Source organism: Ooceraea biroi, chromosome 11 (genome assembly GCF_003672135.1).
Source record: "Ooceraea biroi isolate clonal line C1 chromosome 11, Obir_v5.4, whole genome shotgun sequence".
NCBI classification, from domain to species: Eukaryota; Metazoa; Arthropoda; class Insecta; order Hymenoptera; family Formicidae; genus Ooceraea; species Ooceraea biroi.
In genome coordinates, this window is record NC_039516.1 from 13308700 (window position 1) to 13334031 (window position 25332).

Consider the following 25332-nt stretch of genomic DNA (forward strand, 5'->3'; position numbering starts at 1 on the left):
ATTAAATTAAACTAAGTTTAAGTACTCAATAATTTATTCAATCAAAATGATTATCGTTTACATGCACGCAATATTGTCTCTTGTAAAAGTACGCTTTACATTTTATGTGATTTCATGATTCATTAGGTTCACAGAGCTGTCACGAGAGTCCTTGTGTTCACTGAGGAATTTTATTTCCAAAGACACATTATATACAAAAAGAAAATATAATATTGTATTACAAAAATGTATCAAGATGGACAACACCTTCAAGCGTACCTTCAAGCCAACGAATGAGACCTTTCGGATTAAATAATCACATATACTTCTAGAGACACATTTCAAATCATACTCAGAAAGATCCAAGGAACGTTGAGAGGGAAACCGAAGCAGCATATTACAGATATACGTAAAAGTTCTATCCAGAAGCCTCCTTATTTAGTCTCTGTTGAATCATCTCTCTGATTTCATCTTCGCTCTCTTTTAAACTTCGTTGCAAGTAACTCTTGTTATTTTCCAGTGTCTTGATCTTCTCATCGGCTGTTTTCATTGTGTTGTCCAAGCCGTTCTTAATCTTGCTCACGTCCTCCAGATAAAACATTCGACCGATAGATTCATACATCCTTATGTCTTTGGGGATGCCACCGACTTCCTTTGTGATTAGCACCGCGCGTTGTTTCGTACGCCGTAGCTTATCAATCTGTATATCAGCCAACTTCAGCTTCTGCTTGGTATCCACCATCTTCTCGTGCAGCTTCGAGAAAGCTTGCTTCAAGTCCTGATCCGGCACCCTTGTCATCTTTGCGAGTGTTAAAGTATTCTACGAATAAAATAATAAGATGGTATCGCTTGCGATATTTTGCAGAAGCATTAACATTTATATCTCTATAATCGTGCCTCTTAACATTTGTGCTAGTGGTATATAAAATTCTATCATATATTTATATAAAAAATAACCTCTTCCATGTACATGTACATTTTACATATTTATATTCATACATGTGGTAGTAACAGAAAACGGAATAAACAATTTGTAATAAGACAAATAATAGTTCCTTACTTCCGATTCTCTTTATGATAATGCTAAGAAACGTATTTATAACAATGCCTGAGTTGCGTGATGTTCCTAACCATATATGTCAAGTAGCACGGAATAAGATCGAAGTAGAGAACCTCAAGTAAGAGTATGGATATCGTGGATTCGCACCTGATTGGTCTAGTTTCTAGTGGGATCGAAAATGGCGGAATTGAGGTTTATTAATTAAGGGACTCTATCTAAAATACATCTTTGTAGTGTAACACTACGCTACTGCTCTGCGTTACGCGAAATGTTGCGCGCCCCGCGGCGCTACGCCACTGTGGCCGACGTGACGTCACGTATATAAGCCACGCCCCGTCGAGCCTGTCCAGACCTGTCCGTTCCATTCTCCCGTTCCATCCTCTCGGAGTCGGGAGCGTCCTGGGGGACTCCTTCCTTTCCTTTCCTTTCTTCTACCCCTATCCCCCCGCCGGTGCCGTATCGCCGCGGGCACGGGGATGAAGGTAATATCGAGGAGAGGGAAACAGACATGGAGGTCGGACCAGGCAGAAACGGGGGTAAAATTATATGCGCGCGCATATGACGAACCGACTAGAGCCGATCAGTCACGGAAAACAAAATAAAATCTTAAAAAGATGTCATACGTAAAAGCAGACTTATATTTATATATTTATATATTTATATATATAAATTTATATATATATATATAAATATATAAATTTTAAGATAAAGAGATTCCCTTACCTGTCACATCAGGAAATCGCTGAGTCGAATTTCTCTTGAAGATACGTATATATTATATTATTATTAGTATATATTATATTATTTTATGTATATTTTATGTATATTTATTGATCATAATAATATATATATATATATTATAGATTATAGAATATATATATATATAAGTATAGATAGAAAGAAAGTCCGCTCTACAGGACTTTATATTCAAAATGGAAAAAAGTTAAAAACTTGCATTTGTCTTTTCTAACTTTTTTCCATTTTGAATATAAAGTCCTGTAGAGCGGACTTTCTTTCTATCTATACTTCATTTGTGGAAAAGGATTTTTTATTCTGCACAAACAATAAAGAGAATTTTCGAAACTGCAATTACCATCGCTATAGTGAAAAAATAGTTCACTAGCAACTCCAGCTTCCCCTTAAACTAATATTTTTAACCCTAAAGTAAGGAAGGTTATATTGTATACTCCTCATAGATAGTGACCCTACTAGTGACAAACGAACGCCATTTTCGATCCACGATGTCCATACTCTTGAGGTTCTCTAGATCGAAGCACACTTTACTCCAATTATCGAGATTTGTGATCGTCGATACTTTTATCGATTCTCTTTGCGAAGTGTCGCTGCAGTAGTATTTTCAAACTCTGCTACGCTTATCGATGGGTAAGCTACACAACCTTTATCTGAAGAAACGTTGCTTAAAACTTTCTAGAATCCGAGTAAAGTCCGTAACGAATTAATTATTATCCGTTATAATCGTTATTATACTTATTATTCGTCTTAAATTATACGGTGCAATATATCGTGCAATCAGACGAGTCGACGTACGAAGAGTCTAGGTTAGACGTCGCTGTTTCTTGGCAGTAAACAATGTTATCGCCAACGCAAGCAGGAGGAAGCCAAGCGTCGTGGGAACCGCACCGGCTCACGTATTTAAAACCATCCTTCGAGAGTCACGAGATGGCTCTTGCGAGTCGTAAGGATCTGTGGCACAAATTCATCATCTTCAACGGCGCCCAGTATAGCCGGACTGATATTTTGCGGGCGGTAATTAACACGTGCGAGCCGGCAGTTCTGATACCGATTATGTACACTGTCGAGAAGAATGGCATGAGTACGTTTCTAGCGAAGTCGACTGGCAACACCATAGAGAATATAGTGAAACAGGGAATGTGCATTACACTACCGGGTGGTCAGGAGTTACAGATGGACATTATACTGGGATTCCTTGGCTCGCAGGAGCTGCAGCTGAATGCAAACAAGGCAATAGCACAGGCACTGCACACCAGGTACGAGCCGATGAAGAAGGTGTTCAATTTAGACGACTTTGAGAACGAGAAATTGCTAGGCACAATATTCTGCCCTATTTCGATACCAAAAATGCTGGATTTGGTGCTGCGCTGCAGCAAGATGGGCATCATGGGTAACAATTGGGAGGCGAAGCTTCCCGTCCGCGAACTGAGTCTCAAGTACAACAAGCTCACAGCCATCATACTGTTCGACAAGTTCTTCAACTATCATCTGACCAAGTTGGACCTGCGGTACAATCAGATCTTGGACGTGGAGTACCTACGCTACTTCTGCGAGTTCAAGATAAGCGAGCTTTGGTTGGATGGCAATCCGCTGTGTACCAGATACGCGAACTCGCAGGAATACATACAAGCCATAAAGAACGTTTTCCCGCACTTGCAGAAGCTGGACGGCGTCGTCATCGGGATGGAGAAGAAATTCGTGCCGAATATACAGAACAATTATCTCGGGGACGGCACAAGGATCTCTCTGATCAAACAGTTCATCAGGCATTTCTTCACGTTGTACGATCAGAAGGACAGAATAGTCATGAACGGCCTGTACGACAGAAACGCGTTGTATTCCATGACGTTGGGAACCATGACGAATTACGTACACAAAGAGATTTTTAAGACACTCTCCACAAACAGAAATTTATTGAAGTTCGTCGATTACGCCAAGTGCCACGAATACCTGTTCTGGGGACCCGAGGATATAATTACTGCCCTGCAGCAGCAGCCAGCGACGGTGCACAATTTCAGAACGTTCCACATCGACCTGCTAAACGAGGAGGATAATCATGTAGCTATATCTGTGCAGGGATTATTCTCGTATCGGATATCGTCCTGCCCGCCTATGCTGTTCAACAGGACTTTCATCATCGTGCGAAAAGAGGACAATGAATACTGCATTGTCAACGATCAGTACTACATTAACGGTTTACTTAATGATGTGAAACTTGATCAGAGACTCGTGCCAAAATTTACGCCGACCATGCTCAGCGTGTCGGAAAAGGAACAGCTGATCCGATTTCTACGTGAGCTCACTACGATGAATGTGCGATACTGTTACAAGTATCTTCAGGACGCAGAATGGGACATAAGAAGCGCGATTACCACGTTCATGAAGAACTATACAGTTAACGATGTGTCACCAGAGGCTTTCCAATAGATCACGATTACGATGGACATTAAATACGCAAATATAGTTCAAAAACGCAAATATAGTTTTATTATACATGTATATAGATATGTATATATTTGTCAAATAATAGGAATAACATGATCTTACGTGTAAAAAAGATGTTGCGTTTTATATTTACAGAATAACAGACTATCTGAAACTAACAACCTTGCTGCGTGTTTAATAGAGCGATGGTTTTGGTAATATAAGGTATCGTGTTGACGTTCGAGTTTACTCCCAACTCGAACACTTTCTGCATCAACGGTAACGCATGCTCTGCAATTTAAAAACGTACGCTTACAAAATCGTTATAAATAATCGGGATAAATTTGTTCAACAATTTTTTTACCTTGCATGCATAACACGATATCCGGCAGCTTTTCCAAAGCGGACATGAGCACGTCCGCTCTGTGGCTGTCCAGGCATCTTTGAAATGCGGATAGTATGTTCGTGTTGGGTGATGGACGATACTTCAATGCCCTAGCAAGCAGCGTGTGAGCAAGCGTTCTGACATTGTTCTGCGGAGATACGAGCAACTCTGCAATGTTGTCCGTTATGGGTTCTAAGACTGACGGTCTCCGTAACGACACGTGTTCTATTTCCTGCAGCGCACTAAACACATCTACGATGAAGAGAATAAAAGAATCGATTATCAAAAATTGTGCTGACGAGTTGCTTAGAAAAGTGAATTATTTTCTTCGCGTTGCAAGTATAATGATAATAATCAAAACAAAGTGATGAGGAATATATAATTAATAATTTCTACCTTCGCCATGTAACTTGGTGAGTGTAGCCAATAATGGTTGCCAGTGTTGCGGAATAGCGGGTTCCGCAGGGGGTGGCGGAGGAGCTATAGTAATTAAGATATCAGCATCTTCTCCCTCCCTCGGTATCGGTATTCCTGATACGAGAGTCCTCAAGGCAGGCAAGCTGGGATAATTTGCCTGTAACTCACTACGTGTGCACGTAACATAAAGCAGATGTGTGAGCGTGAATTACTTGTAATACGCACTGTAACAAATAATCACTTACTGTAGTGCTTGCGCGTGCTTTTGCAGATATTTCAACGCTCGTTGCGGATCGTGTGATATGTACGACTGTAACAGTGACACAAATCTGTTCAGCAATGAGATGAGATCCTTTATATGTCCGTAATTCTGAAAAAAATAGAATCACACGTGTGAGTACAAAACTATTTATACAAAAAAAACTAGCAATATTGCATTTCAGAAAATGTAGTAATCGCGATACCTGGAAACATTGGAAGTAATTTTCCAGAGTGTTCTCCAACGCGGTTTCGTGTTGTTCGTTAAACAAATGCGGCTGCAGTAGTTCCAACAGCCCCATAACTTGCGTGAAGAGGTTGAGGTGGTGACCGGATCTAAACTGTCCGAAATCGAGGTAACACCTTCCCATCAAGGAGGATGCCAACATCGGCAACTGACGTAGCACCAGGATAGGATGCACCGCGGCCATCTTTCTCGCACAAAGCTCGAACTCCTGAGATTTCGAGTTCCAAGACTTTTGACGCGGGGTCGCCGCCAGAGCAGTCAGTAAGGCATGACTCATGCAGTCGAGCAACGAACCCGTCCAATCCGTTATTTTCGCCCCGTCGACGAACTTGTTCGCTTGGAAGGTGTCGAGGTAACAGATCACTTTCGGAATCTTCATGTACATGTGTAGCAGGAACTGATGCGCCATGTCCGCCGAATCCGCGCTGAAAGTTAATCATCATAGACGGATATGTTAAAGCGACAAATGTGGAATCGCACGTTATGAAATCGATCTACAATTGCAATTCATACTCGGTATTGTCCATCATACGCTGCGCCAGATAATTAACTACAGTGGAAATCCGCTCGTCCTCGGTGGATATGCAGTGTAACAGGAGATCAAGCCTAAGGTCCATTCGTGCGAGGACGGCGTTTCTGTTTTGCATATTGCATATAATCACGGCCTCGGACACCAAATATGCCACTAGGTTCAGCAACTGCCGATCTTGCAGCAACAGGATATTCTCAGGAACGTAATGCTTCGGCGTAAATTTATCGCGGCCTTGCCATAATTTAGGATTGCACGTCAGAGCCCATAGAAAGTCGAGAACGGCGGTCGGATCGTATCTGCAACGTTAATTCAAAAGAAAATTTGTATAAATTAAGTATTTTCCAGAGGTGGCAAAGGAGAACTGACAAGAAGAAAATACCGTTCTACTCACCCATCGTCACATTTATCTAACAAGTGCCCGACGCACTTGTACAAAGTCGCCCAGCTCGCTCTGTGCGTCAACAATGTCAGGAGATACGGCCTGCAGGAGTGCGAGCTTACGACATTCTTGTCGATGTTGATATGCATCTTCGCCTTGCCGAATAACAGCTTCATCTGCAGATTGGGACAGGTACCGATCAGCTCGGGTTCCACGGAGGCTAGCCAGTCGATCAGCAAGCCCGTACGAGGTTTCAGCGCCTCTTCATTGCTGTCGCTGACTAATAATTTCGCCATGGCCTCGACCAAGTCATCATTCTTCTGTTGTTTCAAAGAGATGTCCAGCAATTTTCGGCCCACGCTCTCCAAATTCACGGAGTCCGTGCCTTCTAGTATCGACCCGGGGCTTTCACCACGAGTACGCATCAGCATGGACAGTTCCAAGCGTTGTGGTGTTTTCGTCAGTTGCACGTTGGCGAAGTCACGCAAGATCGACAGTATTGGCGCCTTCACGTCGCCTATCAACGATATCAGGTTCAGGCACATGTTGCGCGCTAGCTCGACCACGTGCTTCGACGTGGACCGCCTCTTCAGCGGCAGCAGTATCACGCGCATCAAGGTGCACGAGTACTGCGGCATGTGCACGAGCGACGCCAGAAACTGCTTCACCTGCATGGAACTGAGAACACTGCATATGTGCTGTATCGCCAGCACGACCGCGCCACTTTCCTTCGCGCTGGATCGTTGCAGGTCCTTCGCCAGGGTCTTGTGCAAACGTCGATAAGCCTCCATTTTCTGGTTCATTGGGATACTCTCGATGAACAATCGGTTTATCAAATGGGGCACGTCAGTTTTCACGGAGCATTGTATCACGGACTGTTTCTGTACCGTGGCGCTCGGTGGTAATGGCTGCTGCAACTTGCTAATCGACGCAACGCTCTCATCTGGCAACTGCGGCTCCAGCAACTGCAACACCTGGACGAACACTAATCCGCCCGTTGCACCTCGGCGATGCTGCACCTCGACCAATTGCGCCATATAAGTTTTATCCAGCACTGCTTCGCCGACTGAACTAGGGTCGATTTGAACACCAGCGTCGAGCGTGTGCAGCAGCTTGCTCATCGACGATACCGGTATCCCAAAGCTCTGTATGAATAACACCAGCTGCTGTGGCTCAAGATCTTTTAAAGCCGCGTCGACCAAGCGTGGCACGTTACTCCTGATCATTCGTAACTTGAGCCAGTCGGGTATGAGTAACGCCTCTTCGCTGGTATCCACGAGGAAGGCTTTCGGTTGCTCCGTCAGTGGAAACCACGTCTCCAACAAGTTGTTAAATAACTGATCGTCCTCAGACGTGTCGTATGTCAATAAGATAATCATTGCGTGCACGACCAGGATATGCATCGTGCATTCTTCACCGTTACTCCATTGCACCAAGATCTGATCTTGACTCTCGGACCATTGGTAGCCCTCCCCCCTGGGTGATCGCGCTTTCTCAAGATAGTTGCAGAAAATCGCCATGAAGGCGTGCAGCGTTTGCTTAGCTTGATGATTATCACTCTCGGGTTGGGGCAGGATAGCCGCGATGATGGTGCTCCGTTCGACGACCAATTGGGAAATTTCGTTGGCCAAGTCGGTTAAATCCGGCAGATCGTCGTCGACAGTGTGCGCAGCTAGATATGATATATAGGTGTGCACCAGATCGGGACTGTTCTCGACTTGACAAGCGCCACGCAGCGCCGTGGAGACCAGGGAACGTACCGACAGGAAATGAGGTATGGACGGCAATTTTCGTAGCAGCCAAGTCTCTCTAAAAAACATTATTAGAACATTAATAATAGTAATATTTTTAAAATAATTATATTTTTTCAAGATATATTTAATTAAATTTATATATTTAATTATATTGAATTAAATTAATTAAATTTAATTAAAGACTTACTTCTCGTTCTCGCCATCGACATCCATGCTATCATCCTCGAGGGGTATCGAATCCAAAACCATCTTAAGCCCAGTGATGGCCTGCACTCGACTGCTACTCTGTTGGCTGCTCAATCTTCTCAAAAAGTACTCCAACACCTCGTAAGCGTGCTGTTGATCTTGATTCGGATCGATTAACAGCGTTTGAAGATGAGCCAATAACTGCTGCTGCCTAGGCTGCTTCTCGACTGTCTGCGGATTAGTCGACAGCAGGTACTCGCACAGGCATTGTACTGGTAGTTGGCTCAGGGAGCCCTCGCTATTTTGTACTAAATCCGCCAACCAGGGCATGCTCTGTGAAGTGCTCTGCTGTTGTCGCTGAATAATGTCCAGCAGGAAATCCGGCTTCCGCGACCGACAAAGTAAATGGCCCAATCTGTGAGACGTGTTTAGCGACTGTATCTGTTCAAGGACAGCCGGTGGCGGTCTTCTCGCAATTCCCGTTGGATCCATCGTGATCAATTGCGACAATAAGAAACTATTCTGCTCGGACAACTGAATTCTGCTCGATGCAGCGGCTAAATGCGACTCATACTCCAGTATCTCCTGCTTTTCGATAGCTTCAACCTGTAGTTCCTTCGCACGCTCCTGCTCTATGATCTCCGGCAGGGCCATAGTCGGTGGTGGATACGAAAAATGGCTACGAAGAACAAAGGTTTTGTCACAGGCGGAACTAGGAAGTCAATCGTTTAAGTAAAAATGTAATGTTAATCGTCAAAAAATGTAACTCACTTTGTGATACACATTTCCATCAATGTCCTCAGTATCGGATATCGTTTCCATGCTAATGCGCCGATAGTGGATGGATTATGAGCGGCCAGAATTAATAACATTATCCATCCTTTCCAGTAAAGATTAGCTATCGCCAACGTAGGCGGCACGTATCTGCAAAATAAACGTAACTCATATAGTTGCGGCTTTAAAATATACAAATATAAAGTATAAAAAATATGTTAATATTAATGTTTACCCAGCAGGTATATTTATGGTTCCCGGTGGTTGATAAATGGAGAGATTAAAAATCATTTCGATTATATCCGCTTTGTCGATTTGCAACATTGGGAAACTTTCCGTCGAATTAGCCGCGGCTCGCCGTATCAACTGATCGGTCAAATCCAATATCTCCGAATGCGTAATTCCGTTATCCTGTAAATAGAAGTGGGATGAAAACCGTCTTTGAATGGATATTTAAATCGATTAAACCGAGCTTAAGTAGTTACCTTCGAAAAACCAATCAGTAGCAGTCGTAACATCGTGCTTTGCAGCAAAGGAACATCGGATACTAATCGTATGTAGAACACGCGGTCTGATTCCGGTGGCCAGTTGTCGAGTTTATAATACTGCTCGGGAGATTCCAAGAGCATGATCTTGTGTAACGCGTGTAACAGCTCGTTTCGCTCGATACCGTATATCTGCTGCGCTGAGTTTTGCAACCACAGTACCGTCTCGTGCTGTATCATAGCCACGAGATCCTGAAACTGATGGAGCAAGGCTACGTCCTTCTTGTCCGCACGCTGCGATAACGTTGCTGCCTCCTTCACCTGTGGGCTGATGCCCAACAACATGCATAGACACAGCAGGTCGGCTATCGACATGAACATGCGGTCCTTGAACTCGAAGTTCAGCAGCTGCTGTGCAATATCCAGCCGCTCAGACATCATCGTTCGGGCGAAAGCGATTAAGTTGATGTCATGTCGGCATACCCGTACAATTTCCCTGAGCAACGCGCGTAATGGCCTCAAGTAATCCTCACGGTTCATTAGCAGGTCCTGAAAGATCTCCGCGAGCAGCTTCGCCGCCTGCTCGGGGAGAGTTTGGAACATTATCGCCAGCATGGGCATGTTATTTGGATTGCGCGCGTTCGACAACTCGTTGTAAATGGTGTGCTTCAGCATGGTGGCCAGATTCTCCGGATGCAGGCCGATCAGTTCTTTGACACCGTTCAGATACAGATTAATCACAGCCTTGGTCTTCAATCTCATCTTCACCAACTGGCTTATCACCTCGACGTCTCTCTGTGTGTGGGACGTGCAGTTGTAACAGATGTAGATCAGCAGCTCCTGCGCAGATCGCATAAGTTTGGAATGCAACCACACTTCCAGCCGCGGAACGGCGATGTTCCTGATCTCGACAAAACCGCATGCCGACGAGAGCAGCTTCAAGAAATTTCTCGTTATAGTCTCGGCCTGACGCCGGTTCAATTGCTCCTTCACGGCTTCCAGCACTATCGACTCTATATTCTCCATACAGTGTGCATAACGTGGACCAACTGGAAACTCTATTTTCTCCTTGTCCCCGGACAGCGATGTTGATGACGCTGCTGGGTCTTCATCATCTACTGTAGACGGACTGTGGCAATCCCTCTGCATTAGTACTGGGAATTCCGGCTGTAACATTGACTTTGGTGGATGCCTCGTGTTAAAGCCGGTCAGTATATTGTCGACGAAGCCCTTGCATTCCTCATGGTCGACCCATACGCGCTCTCCGAGAGCATCCTCGATGTACAGCTACAGAAATAATAAATCAAAATAATATAATGATGAAATATACAATCATAAATCGAGATGTAAAAGAATTTTGAGGTAACAAACCTTTACAAATATTTCCGGCCAGTTCTTTTTCTCATGAAAACCTTTCATTAAGAGATTCGCAGCGAGTACCGGGACTAGTGGGTTCCCTTTGCTCTTGAAACTATAAGTTTGATCTCGCTTCAAAAGGGACGACAGTGCATGCAGTATACAATCATTTGAGAAAATGGACGACCGGATCTTGGCCAAATACAACAAGCCCATGTATATCAACGTATCAGGCTTCCACTTTTGGTTCTTCAGCGTTTTGATAGCACCACATATTATTCCGATAACTTTGTCACCCTCATCATTATCGTTAGCCTCAAGTGCCATAGGAACAAAGTCTGCAGGGTCGGTGTCTATAGCTAGGACCTCCCATGCTTCCGCACTGGAAGAAGGTTGCCGCGGGTGGGAGCCGACGTGTGCTAACTTGGGTTTCTTCTGTGGAACATACGAAAACGACTGAAGCGATCCAGAAGGGGCCTCCTTTTTCCGGTCATTACCTATGTAATTGTACACAGCAATCAGTAAACATCAATTTGTAAAATCGATATTATGAGATCAGAAATAAATCAGAAATAAAATAATTTCAATGTGAAAAAGAATCAAGTTACTTACTACTTGAGGTAGAACTGCCACTCGGTTTCGTATGGATGACACCTGGCCTGCTCTTCGAATCGGAGCTTTCGTTTCGTGAACTTTTCGATCCCAGTGCGAATAAATCGGAAGGATGCTGAGCAATCTTACTCTTCGCTGCTCTACCCATCCCTGTTTTCCCACGATCCATGATCAATAGCTTTTCTGTCTATGCGTTACCGTGCCGTAATTTTCAAATGCATCCATACATTAATGGTGCATGTTCTAACCTAATCTTATAATTCTGAAAAAGAATCATCTTCTAGAAATAAATCTTGTGCTGGGTGTTTGCGTTGTCGAAAACAAAACGAGACTTATATCGAATGATTGACACGTATGTCAAAATTCTATTTTTATCTAATATTTAAAGAAATAAAACATCTATCTTAGCCGTTCAGCACACAATCGCCGACAGATGCTTCATCAAAACACTTTCCTTTCTTCTTTTTATTCGAAAGAGGAAAAAGGATAGGAAGTGTCCTGAAGCATTTGAAACGCTAACAAAACCGCACCTGAAAAGAAAGAAAAACACTAACCTACCCTAACCTTCATAAATTAGAGATTTATAACCTAGAAGAATCGAGTTCTCACAAGTCACAAATCTAACTGCGAGATACTGCCAGTAAGATAATGCTTTTGTATTCTGGCACATGATGTAAAAATAAAGGTGTTTCATTCCCGAGATGCGCAGTAGTCGAAAATGAGTATATTCTTACATCATGCTCTGGCATGTAATTTAATATTTTACTAACAATGAAAAGTTACGAGCTTTGCTGCAAGCTTCTGATGAATGTGCATTGCAGGATTGAAAATCATATAGACGATACGTAATTTTCGTTAAACAAGGAATTGTGGAAATCAAGATTTTTTAGTGGAAAATTTGAAACGACGTGCGCAGAGGGCATCAATATCAAGGGTGCGGAAAGAAGGTTATACGCTGCTATATTATAGAGTAGTGCGGCCGGAGTGTCTGTTGATTTTTGCTCCGTCGAAAAATATCAGCGATGGTGAGTACCGCAGTGGAAACATGTCAGCGACTTTGTCATTGCTTCGAAAAACGCGCTGCTCCACGTGAGAAATAATTGGACGTGTCCCTCTCCAATTCTCGAGTGACTTCTCGCGGGATGGAAGAGAAGAATTGTTATTGTGCGAATCGCGAGCTACTGCCACTATTCCTCCCCTTTCACGTCGGCACCTTGTCAATACTCCGCATTAATATTTCACAAAGCCTTCCTGCGCGTCCCGCATGAAACATACGTAACGTGATTTTGTCTGCTCCAGCGGATGAAAGCAGTGAGATGTCCCACAGATGAGCTCAGCCTCTCCAACTGTGCCATCATCAATCCCGACGATTTTCCTGATGATGTCAGGTGGGTGTTCAGTATGATTTGATTACCTCAAGCAAGTTATGGAAATTGCCTCTACATTAGATCAGTCCATAAATTTATATATATAATTGCTATTTCAATTTCTGATGCATATGCATATACATATGTGTGATGTATGTTTATTAAGTTTATTATTATATATTCGTACATCCTTTTAGGCATTTGGTACGAGCGCCGAGACATTGGACATTTTATTAACACGTGGGATCATCAATTGGGGAAGACCGGTGGCTGAAATTCTTGCTGATGGCAGTCTGTGCGTTCAACAAGCTCGAGAGACCGAAGGCTCTGCGCTTGTATCCGTCCTCTTGGAGGGACCACCGAACAGTGGAAAAACAGCACTTGCCGCACAGATTGCGAAGAATTCAGACTTTCCATTTGTCAAAGTGTGTACGCCTGAGGACATGGTCGGCTTTATTGAATCTGCAAAGTGTCTTTCGATTCGGAAGGTAGTATCATCTCAAAATAAATACTTTTGCATTTCAGGCATTATTATAATGCAGAATTTAATGATAGAATTGCTTATTATCTGTACATTTATACATTATTCAGGTATTCGACAATGCATATCGCTCACAGCTCAGCTGTATCTTGGTTGACAATTCTTGTTTTCCAGCAACGACACAGTGCGACACAGTGTATCATTCTATCTTCTTTCAATACCAGCGAACAAGAAAGATAGAATGATACACTGTGTCGCACTGTGTCATTGCTGGTAAACACCCAATATAGAAAGTCTGCTCGATTATGGCCCAATTGGGCCAAAATATTCCAATCTGGTATTGCAAGCGCTTCAAGTGCTATTGGGAAAACTGCCGCCACCTGGTCATAAACTGTTAATTTTGTGCACTTCCAGCTGCAGGTAAAACGAGCAATTTTATTTTCTGCAATTACACACACCCACACACACATGAAGTAAAGGTAACAATATAAGGTATCATTTTTCTAATATTATATCTATCTTGCAGACAAACTTTGAAGGATTTGAGATTACTCTCAGCATTCAATACCATCCTGCACGTGCCTAATTTATCGACCCCTGATCATTTGCTAAATGTACTAGAAGTTGATCTCTTTAACGACCATGAAATGTCTTCCTTACATGGAAAGCTTCAAGGGAAACGGTAAGATATTAATTTCAATTAACATTTTCAGAAACAATGTATACAATCGGTTATATAAAACTTGTGTGTGATAAAGAATATGTAGTTGCAATTATTTTATCATATCAATTATTCATTTATAAATATAATTAAATGCTACATTCAACTCTTTATTGTATTTCAGAGTATTTATTGGTATTAGGAATTTGCTGTATCTGATAGACATGGCACGCCAAGTGGAACCAAGTTACAGACTCGTCGAATTCTTGTCGAAACTGGAAGAAGAGGGTGATTCAGAATAAAACGTAGCAACCCGTTTCGGGTTGCGCCAGCTTTCGAAGGTTACAAGGAGAGCGTAATGGCGCGGGAGTTTTCTTTTTATGTTTCATGCCTTTGTTCATTGCGTGCCTTTTCTCACTTCCGTTTCGTTGTTCGCACGATTGCGTTATTGAAGAAGTTTCTTTTGCGTTTTGTTATAGCGCGTTGTATCGATACATATTCTTCGAGTTCATAATAAACTTTTGTACAAGTGAAGTCACGGTGTTATTGAGTTGCTTTTACTACTGTGTGTATACTCTCTGGAATCAGAGAAAGATAATCACAACACATATTGTAAGGAAAAATAATGTATCTGCCAAATTAAGTACACTTTTTATTATATAACAAAAGCTATTTTGTTTTCATCTATTAAGTATCGCGTAAAACTTATGTAAAATTTAAGCAAAGTCCATGAGGGGGCTGACAGGCTGATGTAATGATGTAATGATCGAGACATAACATTGGGAAATACTGCTCATTATAGTTGAGAAAGAATTGTTTGTAAAAAAAACAGCGGGTTGACTTTTGTTTCGAAGAAAGCAGACGCGTTATATAGTGTTCCACTTTTAATTATCCCGACTAGCAATAGCGTAGTTGTATGTAAAGAGATACAGTTGTTATATTCTCGTATGCTGTGTATTTATTGTTGAGTCCATTTTATTGTGCAAGTGGCAGCACCATCGCGAAAAGTTCACTAGCAGCTTCCCCTTCACTCATCGCGTTATCAACTCAGTAACTATAAGTTGGTCAACCTGACCGGGTCTGAGTCGCACAACTCTGCTGTTGGCTATATCGAACCTGAAAAGGATCGGGTGCCATAAAACACTAAGAAGAAGAAGAAGAAAAATGTCAGCGATGGTGAGTACCGCAGCGGAAATATGTCAGCGACTTTGTCATTGCTTCGAAAAACGCGCTGCTCCACGCGAGAAAAAATTGGACGTGTCCCTCTCCAATTCTCGAGTGACTTCTCGCGGGATGGAAGAGAAGAATTGTTATTGTGCGAATCGCGAGCTACTGCCACTATTCCTCCCCTTTTACGTCGGCACCTTGTCAATACTCCGCATTAATATTTCACAAAGCCTTCCCGCGCGTCCCGCATGAAATATACGTAACGTGATTTTGTCTGCTCCAGCGGATGAAAGCAGTGAGATGTCCCACAGATGAGCTCAGTCTCTCCAACTGTGCCATCATCAATCACGACGATTTTCCTGATGATGTCAGGTGGGTGTTCAGTATGATTTGATTACCTCAAGCAAGTTATGGAAACTGCCTCTACATTAGATCAGTCAATAAATTTATATATATTAATAAATAATATTTTTATGCTATTTCAATTTCTGATGCAACTGGAATAAATCTTTATTCCAGTTGTATCAGAAAAATATTTGCAACAAATAACAATTGATGATGAGGAAATGCAGACTTTTAATTAAGCTGAATTACTTTTAGTCTTAGCGCAGTACAATTTTGTGCACAGTATGAAGTTAATTGTTCTTGTTTAGGTTTTCCTAAAAATTTATAATCTAAAAGAATTTATAAGCTAATTCAACATTACAGATATCTGTATTTTTCTTGCAGGCACATTGAAGTAACTACAGCGCCAAATTATCATTTCGTGTTTACGGTTAGAACACATCATGAGATACCACGTGGTGCGGTCGGGTTCAGTTTGCCTCAGCGAAAATGGGCAACGCTGTCTCTCAATCAAGAGATTGAAGTTCGACCATATCATTTTGACCCAACTTCTAATACAGAGTGCTTATGCAATATTGTTCTTGAAGCTGATTTCTTGCAGAAAAAAACGTACGTTTTAATCTACTGTGTGTACATATGTTTACACAATTTTTTGAATTTTTAAATGAAAAAAAATTATACAATTAATTGTAGGATTTTCTACATCATAATTTGTGAAGTATATTTTAAATTTGTATATTATTTCAGTACTACTTTGGAGCCGTACAACACAGACGAAATGGTTAGGGATTTCCTGCTACAGTTTTCGGGCCAGGCATTCACCGTGGGTCAGCAATTGGCATTCCAATTCAAAGACAAGAAGCTGCTTGGACTAGTTGTGAAGAGCTTGGAAGCCGCTGACCTGTCTGCCATCAGTACCGGACAGGCCACAGTGCCGAAGAAGACCAAAATGGGTCGCTGCTTAGGCGACACCGTGATACAATTCGAAAAAGCCGAGAACTCCAGCTTAAATCTCATCGGGCAATCCAAAGGGAAAGCTGTTCGGCAGGCAATTATTAATCCAGATTGGGACTTTCAAAAAATGGGTATCGGTGGCTTGGACAAAGAATTCAGTGCCATTTTCCGAAGAGCATTTGCGTCTCGCGTTTTTCCAACGGAGATTGTCACTCAATTCGGCTGCAAGCACGTGAAAGGAATCTTGCTTTATGGACCACCTGGCACTGGCAAGACTCTAATGGCTCGTCAAATAGGATCGATGCTGAACGCAAGGGAACCAAAAATTGTAAATGGTCCACAAATCTTGGACAAATACGTTGGTGAGAGCGAAGCTAACATCAGAAGATTGTTTGCTGATGCAGAGGATGAAGAGAAGAAGGTAAATATCAATTGAAAATTATATCTGAGTGTAATGCAATTGTATATTAAATTAGGTCATTTATGTGTACTGAAAAAAGAAGAAAACTAAAATTTTACACATTTATAGCTTGGACCGAACAGTGGACTTCACATAATTATATTTGACGAAATAGATGCCATCTGTAAATCTCGTGGTAGCGTTGCTGGTAATACGGGAGTCCACGACACGGTGGTTAATCAGTTGCTTGCCAAGATCGACGGTGTCGAACAATTAAATAATATTCTCGTTATTGGTATGACCAATAGAAGGGATATGATTGACGAAGCCTTGCTGAGGCCTGGCAGATTAGAGGTAAATATAAATAGTTTACAAAATAGATTATGCATTTTGTTCGTGAAATAATACACTAAAAATTCTTTAAAGCTGCAAATGGAGATTAGCTTGCCAGACGAACACGGACGTTACCAGATTCTTAATATTCACACGTCCCGAATGAGAGACTACAAAAAGATGTCGCCCGACGTGGACTTGAAGGAGCTCGCTACGTTAACTAAAAACTTTAGCGGTGCAGAATTGGAAGGTCTCGTGAGAGCTGCACAAAGTACTGCTATGAATCGCTTGATAACGGTTTCCAGCAAGGTAGAGGTAGACCCATCTGCAATGGAGAAACTTATGGTGACTAAGGGTGACTTCCTCCATTCACTGGAACATGACGTCAAACCGGTGAGTTAACATAATTAAATATACATTCGTACATCAGTGGCGTAGCCAGACCTACGTTTGGGGGAGGGGGGGGGGACTAAAAATATTTCTATATCTTTGATGCTTCCTGTCGTCTCTTCCGAGGTGATTTGCTGGGTTTGAGTACCAGGAGGCAAGTGTGTCGGCTCTTCATCTTCGCGGTCCTTATATCCTCAGCCTCATAGCCTCAGGGGGAAGTTCTAATTACGAGTAACGATTCCGCGAATTCGCCCTCTGTCGTTGTTTTGTGGTGTTATCTCGCGTACATATATGTGTGATGTATGTTTATTAAGTTTATTATTACATATTCTTACATCCTTTTAGGCATTTGGTACGAGCGCCGAGACATTGGACATTTTATTAACACGTGGGATCATCAATTGGGGAAGACCAGTGGCTGAAATTCTTGCTGATGGCAGTCTGTGCGTTCAACAAGCTCGAGAGACCGAAGGCTCTGCGCTTGTATCCGTCCTCTTGGAGGGACCACCGAACAGTGGAAAAACAGCACTTGCCGCACAGATTGCGAAGAATTCAGACTTTCCATTTGTCAAAGTGTGTACGCCTGAGGACATGGTCGGCTTTATTGAATCTGCAAAGTGTCTTTCGATTCGGAAGGTAGTATCATCTCGAAATAAATACTTTTGCATTTCAGGCATTATTATAATGCAGAATTTAATGATAGAATTGCTTATTACCTGTACATTTATACATTTTTCGTAGGTATTCGACGATGCATATCGCTCACAGCTCAGTTGTATCTTGGTTGACAATATAGAACGTCTGCTCGATTATGGCCCAATCGGGCCGAGATATTCCAATCTGACATTGCAAGCGCTTCTATTGCTATTGAAAAAACCGCCGCCACCTGGTCGTAAACTGTTAATTCTGTGCACTTCCAGCCGCAGGTAAAACGAGCAATTTTATTTTCTGCAATTACACACACCCACACACACACATGAAGTAAAGGTAACAATATAAGGTATCATTTTTCTAATATTATATCTATCTTGCAGACAAATTTTGGAGGATTTGGATATACTCTCAGCATTCAATACCATCCTGCACGTGCCTAATTTATCGACCCCTGATCATTTGCTAAATGTACTAGAAGAAGTTGATCTCTTTACCGACCATGAAATGTCTTCCTTACATGGAAAGCTTCAAGGGAAACGGTAAGATATTAATTTCAATTAACATTTTCAGAAACAATGTATACAATCGGTTATATAAAACTTGTGTGTGATAAAGAATATTTAGTTGCAATTATTTTATCATACCAATTATTCATTTATAAATATAATTAAATGCTACATCCAACTCTTTTTATTGTATTTCAGAGTATTTATCGGTATTAAGAAATTGCTGGCTCTGATAGATATGGCACGCCAAGTGGAACCAAGTTACAGACTCGTCAAATTCTTGTCGAAACTGGAAGAAGAGGGTGGCTTAGAATAAAACGTAGCAACCCGTTCCGGGTTGCGCCAGCTTTCGAAGGTTAAAACGAGAGCGCATCGGAAGCTACGTTTCTTTGATTCTAACGCGCTCAGGCTGAAGTGACCTCGGTCGCTCAAATTGAACGCGCGTTTAAATTGTAGTAATTTACGTAGAAATAATAGCCTAGAGTGAGACATAGGGAGTCAATAACATCTGAATCTCTTGTGTCGCGATAAGTTCCCAGGTTAGTTAATAGGTAGAAAAGCTTACGTGATGCATATCTGAAAATGCATATTAACTCCGTATTTTAAAGTACAATTATGCGCACTGCATCATTCTAGGTACTTAAATATCCGACGTCAGTCTTACAAATTCCGGGAACGAGTATCGGAGCAACATTGTACGTGACTCTCGTGTAACAACTTGTGTGTCTTGATGTGATCTTAATTTGAATTTTGGCTAAATTTAGAGGGATGAGGGACGAACTTCTTTCTCTGATATTTTTTTAGGGACCTTAATCTGTTCTGACTCTGGAAGGAATAATGCATGCTCATGTTTGGACATAATAATTTTCTACAACTTGAAGGGACACACGGGATTGTTGCATAATAGTGTACGATTAGTACTGTACAGTTAATACTGTGGAAGCAACGTAAAAATATGAACGGAAATAACATGTGTAATACCTGAATTTTTAGTGTAAGGAGCGTCGGTTGCATTACATCGAGTGCATTTCTTCCTTACACGTACATTCTGTACGTATCTATAATACACGATTAAATCGATAGAACATTCGTATCCTGAGAAAATCGTGCAGGCAGTATTTATGTTCATATTAGCTGCTGTAAAAAGTGGTTAGCGTCAACGTCGTCCATTGTTGAGTTTAATGTTTCGAGATAATTCTTTGTCGTAAATTATATAGTCCTAATATTGTAGTGTTGTGATGGACAAGGATGAATTCTATATAAAACCGGGAGTAAAACGCAGGACCATGATAAAAGCAGCAATGGGTAAATAGTAAGCTGGATGTATTTCTATACTTGTATATTATATGTAATGTATTTATTTCAGCAGATATTGAAAACAATAATATCTTGAATGTACAATGGGGTTTTAGAACGGTGCTTTCCAGTCGGGACTTTATTACGAGAGATTCCCAGTTTCGTTAAAAGAAATAAGAGAAGTATTTACAAGTGACATTTTCTTGAAGTGACAATTTATCAATGCAATGATTGTCGAAACAAATTGGACATATTATGCGCAAATACGTATTTAACAAAATATTTTATCATTTACACACATGCTTTGATACATAATTATTTTAACGTAAATACACTTATTAATTTGCACACACAGGCTAGAAGTTAATAATTACTCGATTTTGTATTTTGGAATATTAATTTTATACATATTGTAAGGAAAAATAATGTATCTGCCAAATTAAGTACACTTTTTATTATATAACAAAAGCTATTTTGTTTTCATCTATTAAGTATCGCGTAAAACTTATGTAAAATTTAAGCAAAGTCCATGAGGGGGCTGACAGGCTGATGTAATGATGTAATGATCGAGACATAACATTGGGAAATACTGCTCATTATAGTTGAGAAAGAATTGTTTGTAAAAAAAACAGCGGGTTGACTTTTGTTTCGAAGAAAGCAGACGCGTTATAGTGTTCCACTTTTAATTATCCCGACTAGCAATAACGTAGTTATATGTAAAGAGATACACTTGTTATATTCTCGTATGCCGTGTATTTATTGTTGAGTGCATTCGCAAGTGTACATGTATATTGTACGCGAATTGAATAAACATGCACATACCGATTACACATACGTTCCAGAGAAATTACAACAATTGTAATTAGAGGATAGTTATTACGTATAGGACAGAAATTTTAGTCAATACTTGTCAATGATTCTCCACTATCTGTGGCGTATTCCAAGAAAGAGGAACATTCCAATTTTCGCTTGATATATATATATATATATTTATTCTGCTATGAGTAATCACAATAACAAGAATAAAAACAAAATGTATAAAAAAAAGTGTGTTACGCTTATATACGTGCGCTCTTATTTTTAAACACTAATTAGAATAAGTTGCTACACGCGCGTAGCTACATGATCTGATATAGGATTTACAAGCTACTTTGCTTTGATTGTGCATTTCGAATAAGTTGCGATGCAACTAGTTTATTTATTCTTTGCGTACAAGAGCGTTATCTGTGTTATATCTGTTATAGCTTGATAGATTCAGGCTAATTAATTAGATGCGAATTATGTATCGATGAAATAGATCATGTATGTGTTGCAGTCTTCGAAGAAAATAATTCATTATATATTGTAACATAATCGACTACTTGTCTGTATTTATCGATGTGACCTGTTATTGGTGCAAGTTAGAAATAAAATTATCCAGAAATATAATTAAATCTTTTGGCAACGCAGGCATTTCCGTGTAAAACTGTCAAGCAGTGCACACACATGTACATACACATTCGTATACTTTGTACGTATACGAGATGTTTTTTAACGTGGAAAGAAGAAATTGTTTTTAGAACTTTGATTTTCTTAGTTCTTAATTAATTAATTTTCATGTTTTATATTACAGAAATTGTTGCAAGTAAATTATCTGATTTCCAGATTTCTTCCGGTTTCGTCAAACAGTTTTTGTCTTTTCCTGCGATGTATCTGCTTGAATTTAAAATTAAACTTTGTAACTCGAAGATAAACGCACAATTGCGCATGATATGAATATAAATCGATAATACCACGATGTAGATTAACAACAGTAGGTAAGGAGATAAAAATTCTATATTACTTTGCATGATTTCCGACGATCGGTGCTTGCCATTGGTAGAAGAGAGAGGAAGAATAATTGACGTTGCGTATCTTGGTGGCTACGCTGAGTGAGACTGTCAGGGACACAGCATCGCGTATATAAAAAACCGCATGAAATGAAGACCGACATTAGTGACCCTTGGTGTGGAACGGTTTCGACGACCAACGGCGTCGACACGCCCGCTAGTAATTGCTTCGAGGACTCCTTCCTGGACCAGGATATCGATCATCGACGGTTGTCCGACTCGGAACAATACCTGCAAAAGCTCTGTAAGACATCGGTTGAGTTTGGAAGCATCCATATGTATAGTCTACTTTATATTCTATAAGATGTTTATCAGTTTGTATAATAATCTAAGTAGACATATATATATATGTCTATGAGTAACACACTTATAAGAGTACATTTATAAATCTCAATGAGATGTATGTACAACTCAATGCAAATTTAATACAATGCAAAGATTAACTCAGTTTAATTCTTAGATTTACACACATAGTGGTCTTACTTGCGACTCAAGTAAGAATTTCTGCGAGACTAATTTTGCAATCATAATCAATAATATATTACAATCCAATATTCAGTGACTTAGATACGCGAAAATACGCCTTATGTTAAACGACGCCATTGCTATGGCTTCATGTATATGGAAAACATAACGCGTAGATAACGCTTATCTATTATATATATATATATATATATATATATATATATATATATGTATTTGTTCATCCAATTTCCCATAGGTTTTTTTACAATTTTCGTTACGTCCCGTTTTTGTAACTACTAAATGCCCAATTGTTTTGTTTCACAAAGTTGAGCAATTTGAATAATTTTGTTATTCGATTAGCACAATATTGATTCGACGTTCTTAATTCGAGCTTTCCTACAATTAGAAACCCTGATGTCAATGAAATGTATAAAATTTCGAGAAAGTTAGATTTTTCTATTGTATCATAAATATAACGTAGATAAGCGTTATCTACGCGTTATGTTTTCCATGTACATGAAGCCATAGCAATGGCGTCGTTTAACATAAGGCGTATTTTCGCGTATCTAAGTCACTGAATATTGGATTGTAATATATTATTGATTATGATTGCAAAATTAGTCTAGCAGAAATTCTTACTTGAGTCGCAAGTAAGACCACTATGTGTGTAAATCTAAGAATTAAACTGACATAATCTTTGCATTGTATTAAATTTGCATTGAGTTGTACATACATATACATACATCTCATTGAGATTTATAAATGTACTCTTATAAGTGTGTTACTCATAGCACTTATCTCTGAGCATTTTTAAGATAAGCATCACTTAGTCATCACTTATATCTCTACAGATATAAGTATTTGAAAGAGGTTGATATTACATAATTGCAAGTGACTTTTCTGCAGAGATCTAACATGCTTCTAATGTAAACTGTAACAGATTCCAGATTGAAAGTTCTGCAAGGTGGTACCACGAAGAAGGACCTCGTGACGTCGCTATCGGTTGCAAAGGAAGATTGCATCGCGCGTCTAATCACTTCTGGGAACAAGCCCCAGTCTGAGGAAGAAGCAGAACTGGCAGCAAATCCTCTGATAAGGCACATAGCCCCACATTTGCAGGTCAACTATACATTAACACGATTACAATTCAATATTTTAGAGCAGCAGGCTTCATTACATTGACAAGATAAAAGCCCTCTAGAAGTTTTTGTTTCCTTCACAAGTTTTTATTTTACAGGCTTTAACAGCAAGCGAATTAGTCCATCTCTTGAAAGCGGACGTGCTTCAAGCATCTACTGAAGCTGAGCAAGAGCCAAACATCACCAGGGAATCACAAGCGGATCAATCAGTAGATAACAATTCAGGAGACGGTAATTAGATTCCATTGATATAATCATGTCGATTGAGGCGCTGTCCGGTAAAGTCTTCTTGGTAGTAACCGGTGCGAGTCGTGGCATCGGTCGACAAATCGCGATAACGTTTGGCTCGCTGCTGGAGAAAGGTTCGCACATGCTCTTACTGGCGCGAGACCTTAATGCTCTGTGTGAAGTCACAGAAAGTATATCTCCCATCGTGAATGTCGATGCGGTGAGAATGGATTTGAGTAAAGCGACAAAAACTGATCTCGAAGGTGAGTCGGAGTTCCTGCTTTCAAAGCCAAAGTCGAAGAGACATTTTCATCAAAGCATTTCATTATCTGTTTCCAGAAGCCATACTGAAAACTCTGAAAGGAACTACTCGCGAGGCGTTCGACCGAGTGGTCCTAGTGCACAATGTGGGCAGTCTAAATCAAAAACTGCTGAACGAGTTGACAGACCTGAATGACTGGAGAGCGTACTACGACTTGAATTTTTTCGTGCCCGCTGTGTTGAATGCGGTGGTTATGAATCTCTTCGATTCGAAGACGAACACCAAGAAAGTAATTATCAATATAACTTCTCTGTATGGTATTCAGGCGTTTATTGGCAGTGGTTACTATTGCACGGCGAAAGCAGCACGGGAAATGTATTTTAAGGTAATTATCCATTTATGTTTCGTGCAGCAAATGTATTTCTGTCATGAATTGACGCATGCTTTATGTCTCACAGGTCTTTGCGTTGGAGAATCCCGACGTTGACGTATTGTCTTACAGTCCGGGGCCCGTCGACACGGATATGCTTACTTTCTTATGTGAAAACATTATTGATCCTGAAAATAAGGAAAAGTTTCGCGAAATGCGAAAGAACAAGACCATCTTAAGTCCAGAACAGAGCATTAATCGTCTTGTGGAGGTATTGAAGGCACATAAGTATAAATCGGCGGAACATGTGGATTATTACACTCCATTGTAGATGCTTGACACTTCAGGGGAAAAGGGACATGCACAAGATAATTCATTCAACAAGTCTCTTGATAACCTAATTTTTTTTATACAATTTTGCTTTATTTTAAAAATAATACTATATCTCTGTAACTTCTTGCGCAAAGTAATATAAAAAATGTTATATTTAAATAAAGTTTACGCATTAATCTATAACTTTTCTCTAAACATTCTCTGGATGCACCATGTACAATGTGCTCAAAGATCACTATGTACAATATTGCTACAGCGCACAATACAGTCCCCATATCACATACAGTGATATATCCATATGCGTCAAATATCGCTGCCGCGAAAAACAAACCTATCAGCAGACCAGCGTTTGTCGATAAATTCAACCAAGCTAGATGCTATGCTCGTTCATTCTCATTCGTTATGTCAGTGATATAACAGAATGAAGCCAGCATTACGACACCTATACCACCCAGGAGAGCGGTAGATATGTAAGCTAGCAAGAAGTACCAAGCTGCGATCTCCCAATTTGC

The 25332-nt window shown here is 40.6% G+C and overlaps 7 protein-coding genes and 1 long non-coding RNA gene across 10 annotated transcripts; 5 read left to right on the plus strand and 3 right to left on the minus strand.

Moving 5' to 3' along the window:
- Nucleotides 1-16: 16 nt before the first annotated feature.
- On the minus strand, nt 17-1205 carry LOC105275378 (prefoldin subunit 1). Of its 2 annotated transcripts, none has more exons than XM_011332178.2 (2): nt 1187-1205; nt 17-799 (listed from the first exon to the last, which is right to left on the minus strand). In XM_011332178.2, the coding sequence occupies exon 2, from the start codon at nt 776-778 to the stop codon at nt 398-400; it is 381 nt and encodes a 126-aa protein (XP_011330480.1). In that variant the 5' UTR covers nt 779-799; nt 1187-1205; the 3' UTR covers nt 17-397. The 2 variants fall into 2 exon arrangements, with proteins under 2 accessions (XP_011330480.1, XP_011330479.1); XM_011332177.3 differs by lacking the exon at nt 1187-1205 and adding an exon at nt 1040-1164.
- A 1157-nt stretch (nt 1206-2362) lies between these two features.
- LOC105275384 (nuclear RNA export factor 1) lies at nt 2363-4349 on the plus strand. The gene has a single exon (XM_011332185.2). The coding sequence runs from the start codon at nt 2630-2632 to the stop codon at nt 4217-4219; it is 1590 nt and encodes a 529-aa protein (XP_011330487.1). The 5' UTR covers nt 2363-2629; the 3' UTR covers nt 4220-4349.
- LOC105275383 (integrator complex subunit 1) lies at nt 4256-12098 on the minus strand. Of its 2 annotated transcripts, none has more exons than XM_011332184.3 (13): nt 11602-12098; nt 11005-11486; nt 9634-10920; nt 9384-9559; nt 9146-9298; nt 8376-9053; nt 6447-8243; nt 6037-6351; nt 5483-5948; nt 5264-5388; nt 4998-5185; nt 4581-4853; nt 4256-4507 (listed from the first exon to the last, which is right to left on the minus strand). In XM_011332184.3, the coding sequence occupies exons 1-13, from the start codon at nt 11768-11770 to the stop codon at nt 4392-4394; spliced, it is 6225 nt and encodes a 2074-aa protein (XP_011330486.1). In that variant the 5' UTR covers nt 11771-12098; the 3' UTR covers nt 4256-4391. The 2 variants fall into 2 exon arrangements, with proteins under 2 accessions (XP_011330486.1, XP_011330484.1); XM_011332182.3 differs by having other exon boundaries at nt 6022-6351.
- A 1013-nt stretch (nt 12099-13111) lies between these two features.
- Nucleotides 13112-14642, plus strand: LOC113562901 (vesicle-fusing ATPase 1-like). Its single transcript, XM_026973628.1, has 5 exons — nt 13112-13120; nt 13166-13456; nt 13727-13869; nt 13976-14131; nt 14295-14642. Exons 1-5 carry the CDS (start codon nt 13112-13114, stop codon nt 14410-14412), a joined length of 717 nt encoding a protein of 238 aa, XP_026829429.1. The 3' UTR covers nt 14413-14642.
- Nucleotides 14643-15138: 496 nt separating this feature from the next.
- Nucleotides 15139-21580, plus strand: LOC105275382 (vesicle-fusing ATPase 1). Its single transcript, XM_026973831.1, has 10 exons — nt 15139-15286; nt 15561-15649; nt 16007-16231; nt 16370-16997; nt 17106-17330; nt 17403-17702; nt 18045-18335; nt 18441-18625; nt 18734-18892; nt 19058-21580. Exons 1-10 carry the CDS (start codon nt 15275-15277, stop codon nt 19173-19175), a joined length of 2232 nt encoding a protein of 743 aa, XP_026829632.1. The 5' UTR covers nt 15139-15274; the 3' UTR covers nt 19176-21580.
- LOC105275381 lies at nt 20595-22053 on the minus strand. The gene is made up of 2 exons (XR_893229.2): nt 21978-22053; nt 20595-21850 (listed from the first exon to the last, which is right to left on the minus strand). It is a non-coding gene; the product is annotated as an uncharacterized LOC105275381 (long non-coding RNA).
- LOC105275380 lies at nt 21999-23896 on the plus strand. The gene is made up of 3 exons (XM_011332180.3): nt 21999-22267; nt 23429-23607; nt 23726-23896. The coding sequence occupies exons 1-3, from the start codon at nt 22114-22116 to the stop codon at nt 23864-23866; spliced, it is 474 nt and encodes a 157-aa protein (XP_011330482.1). The 5' UTR covers nt 21999-22113; the 3' UTR covers nt 23867-23896.
- LOC105275379 (sepiapterin reductase) lies at nt 23853-25003 on the plus strand. The gene is made up of 3 exons (XM_011332179.3): nt 23853-24118; nt 24195-24502; nt 24576-25003. The coding sequence occupies exons 1-3, from the start codon at nt 23884-23886 to the stop codon at nt 24816-24818; spliced, it is 786 nt and encodes a 261-aa protein (XP_011330481.1). The 5' UTR covers nt 23853-23883; the 3' UTR covers nt 24819-25003.
- Nucleotides 25004-25332: the final 329 nt, after the last annotated feature.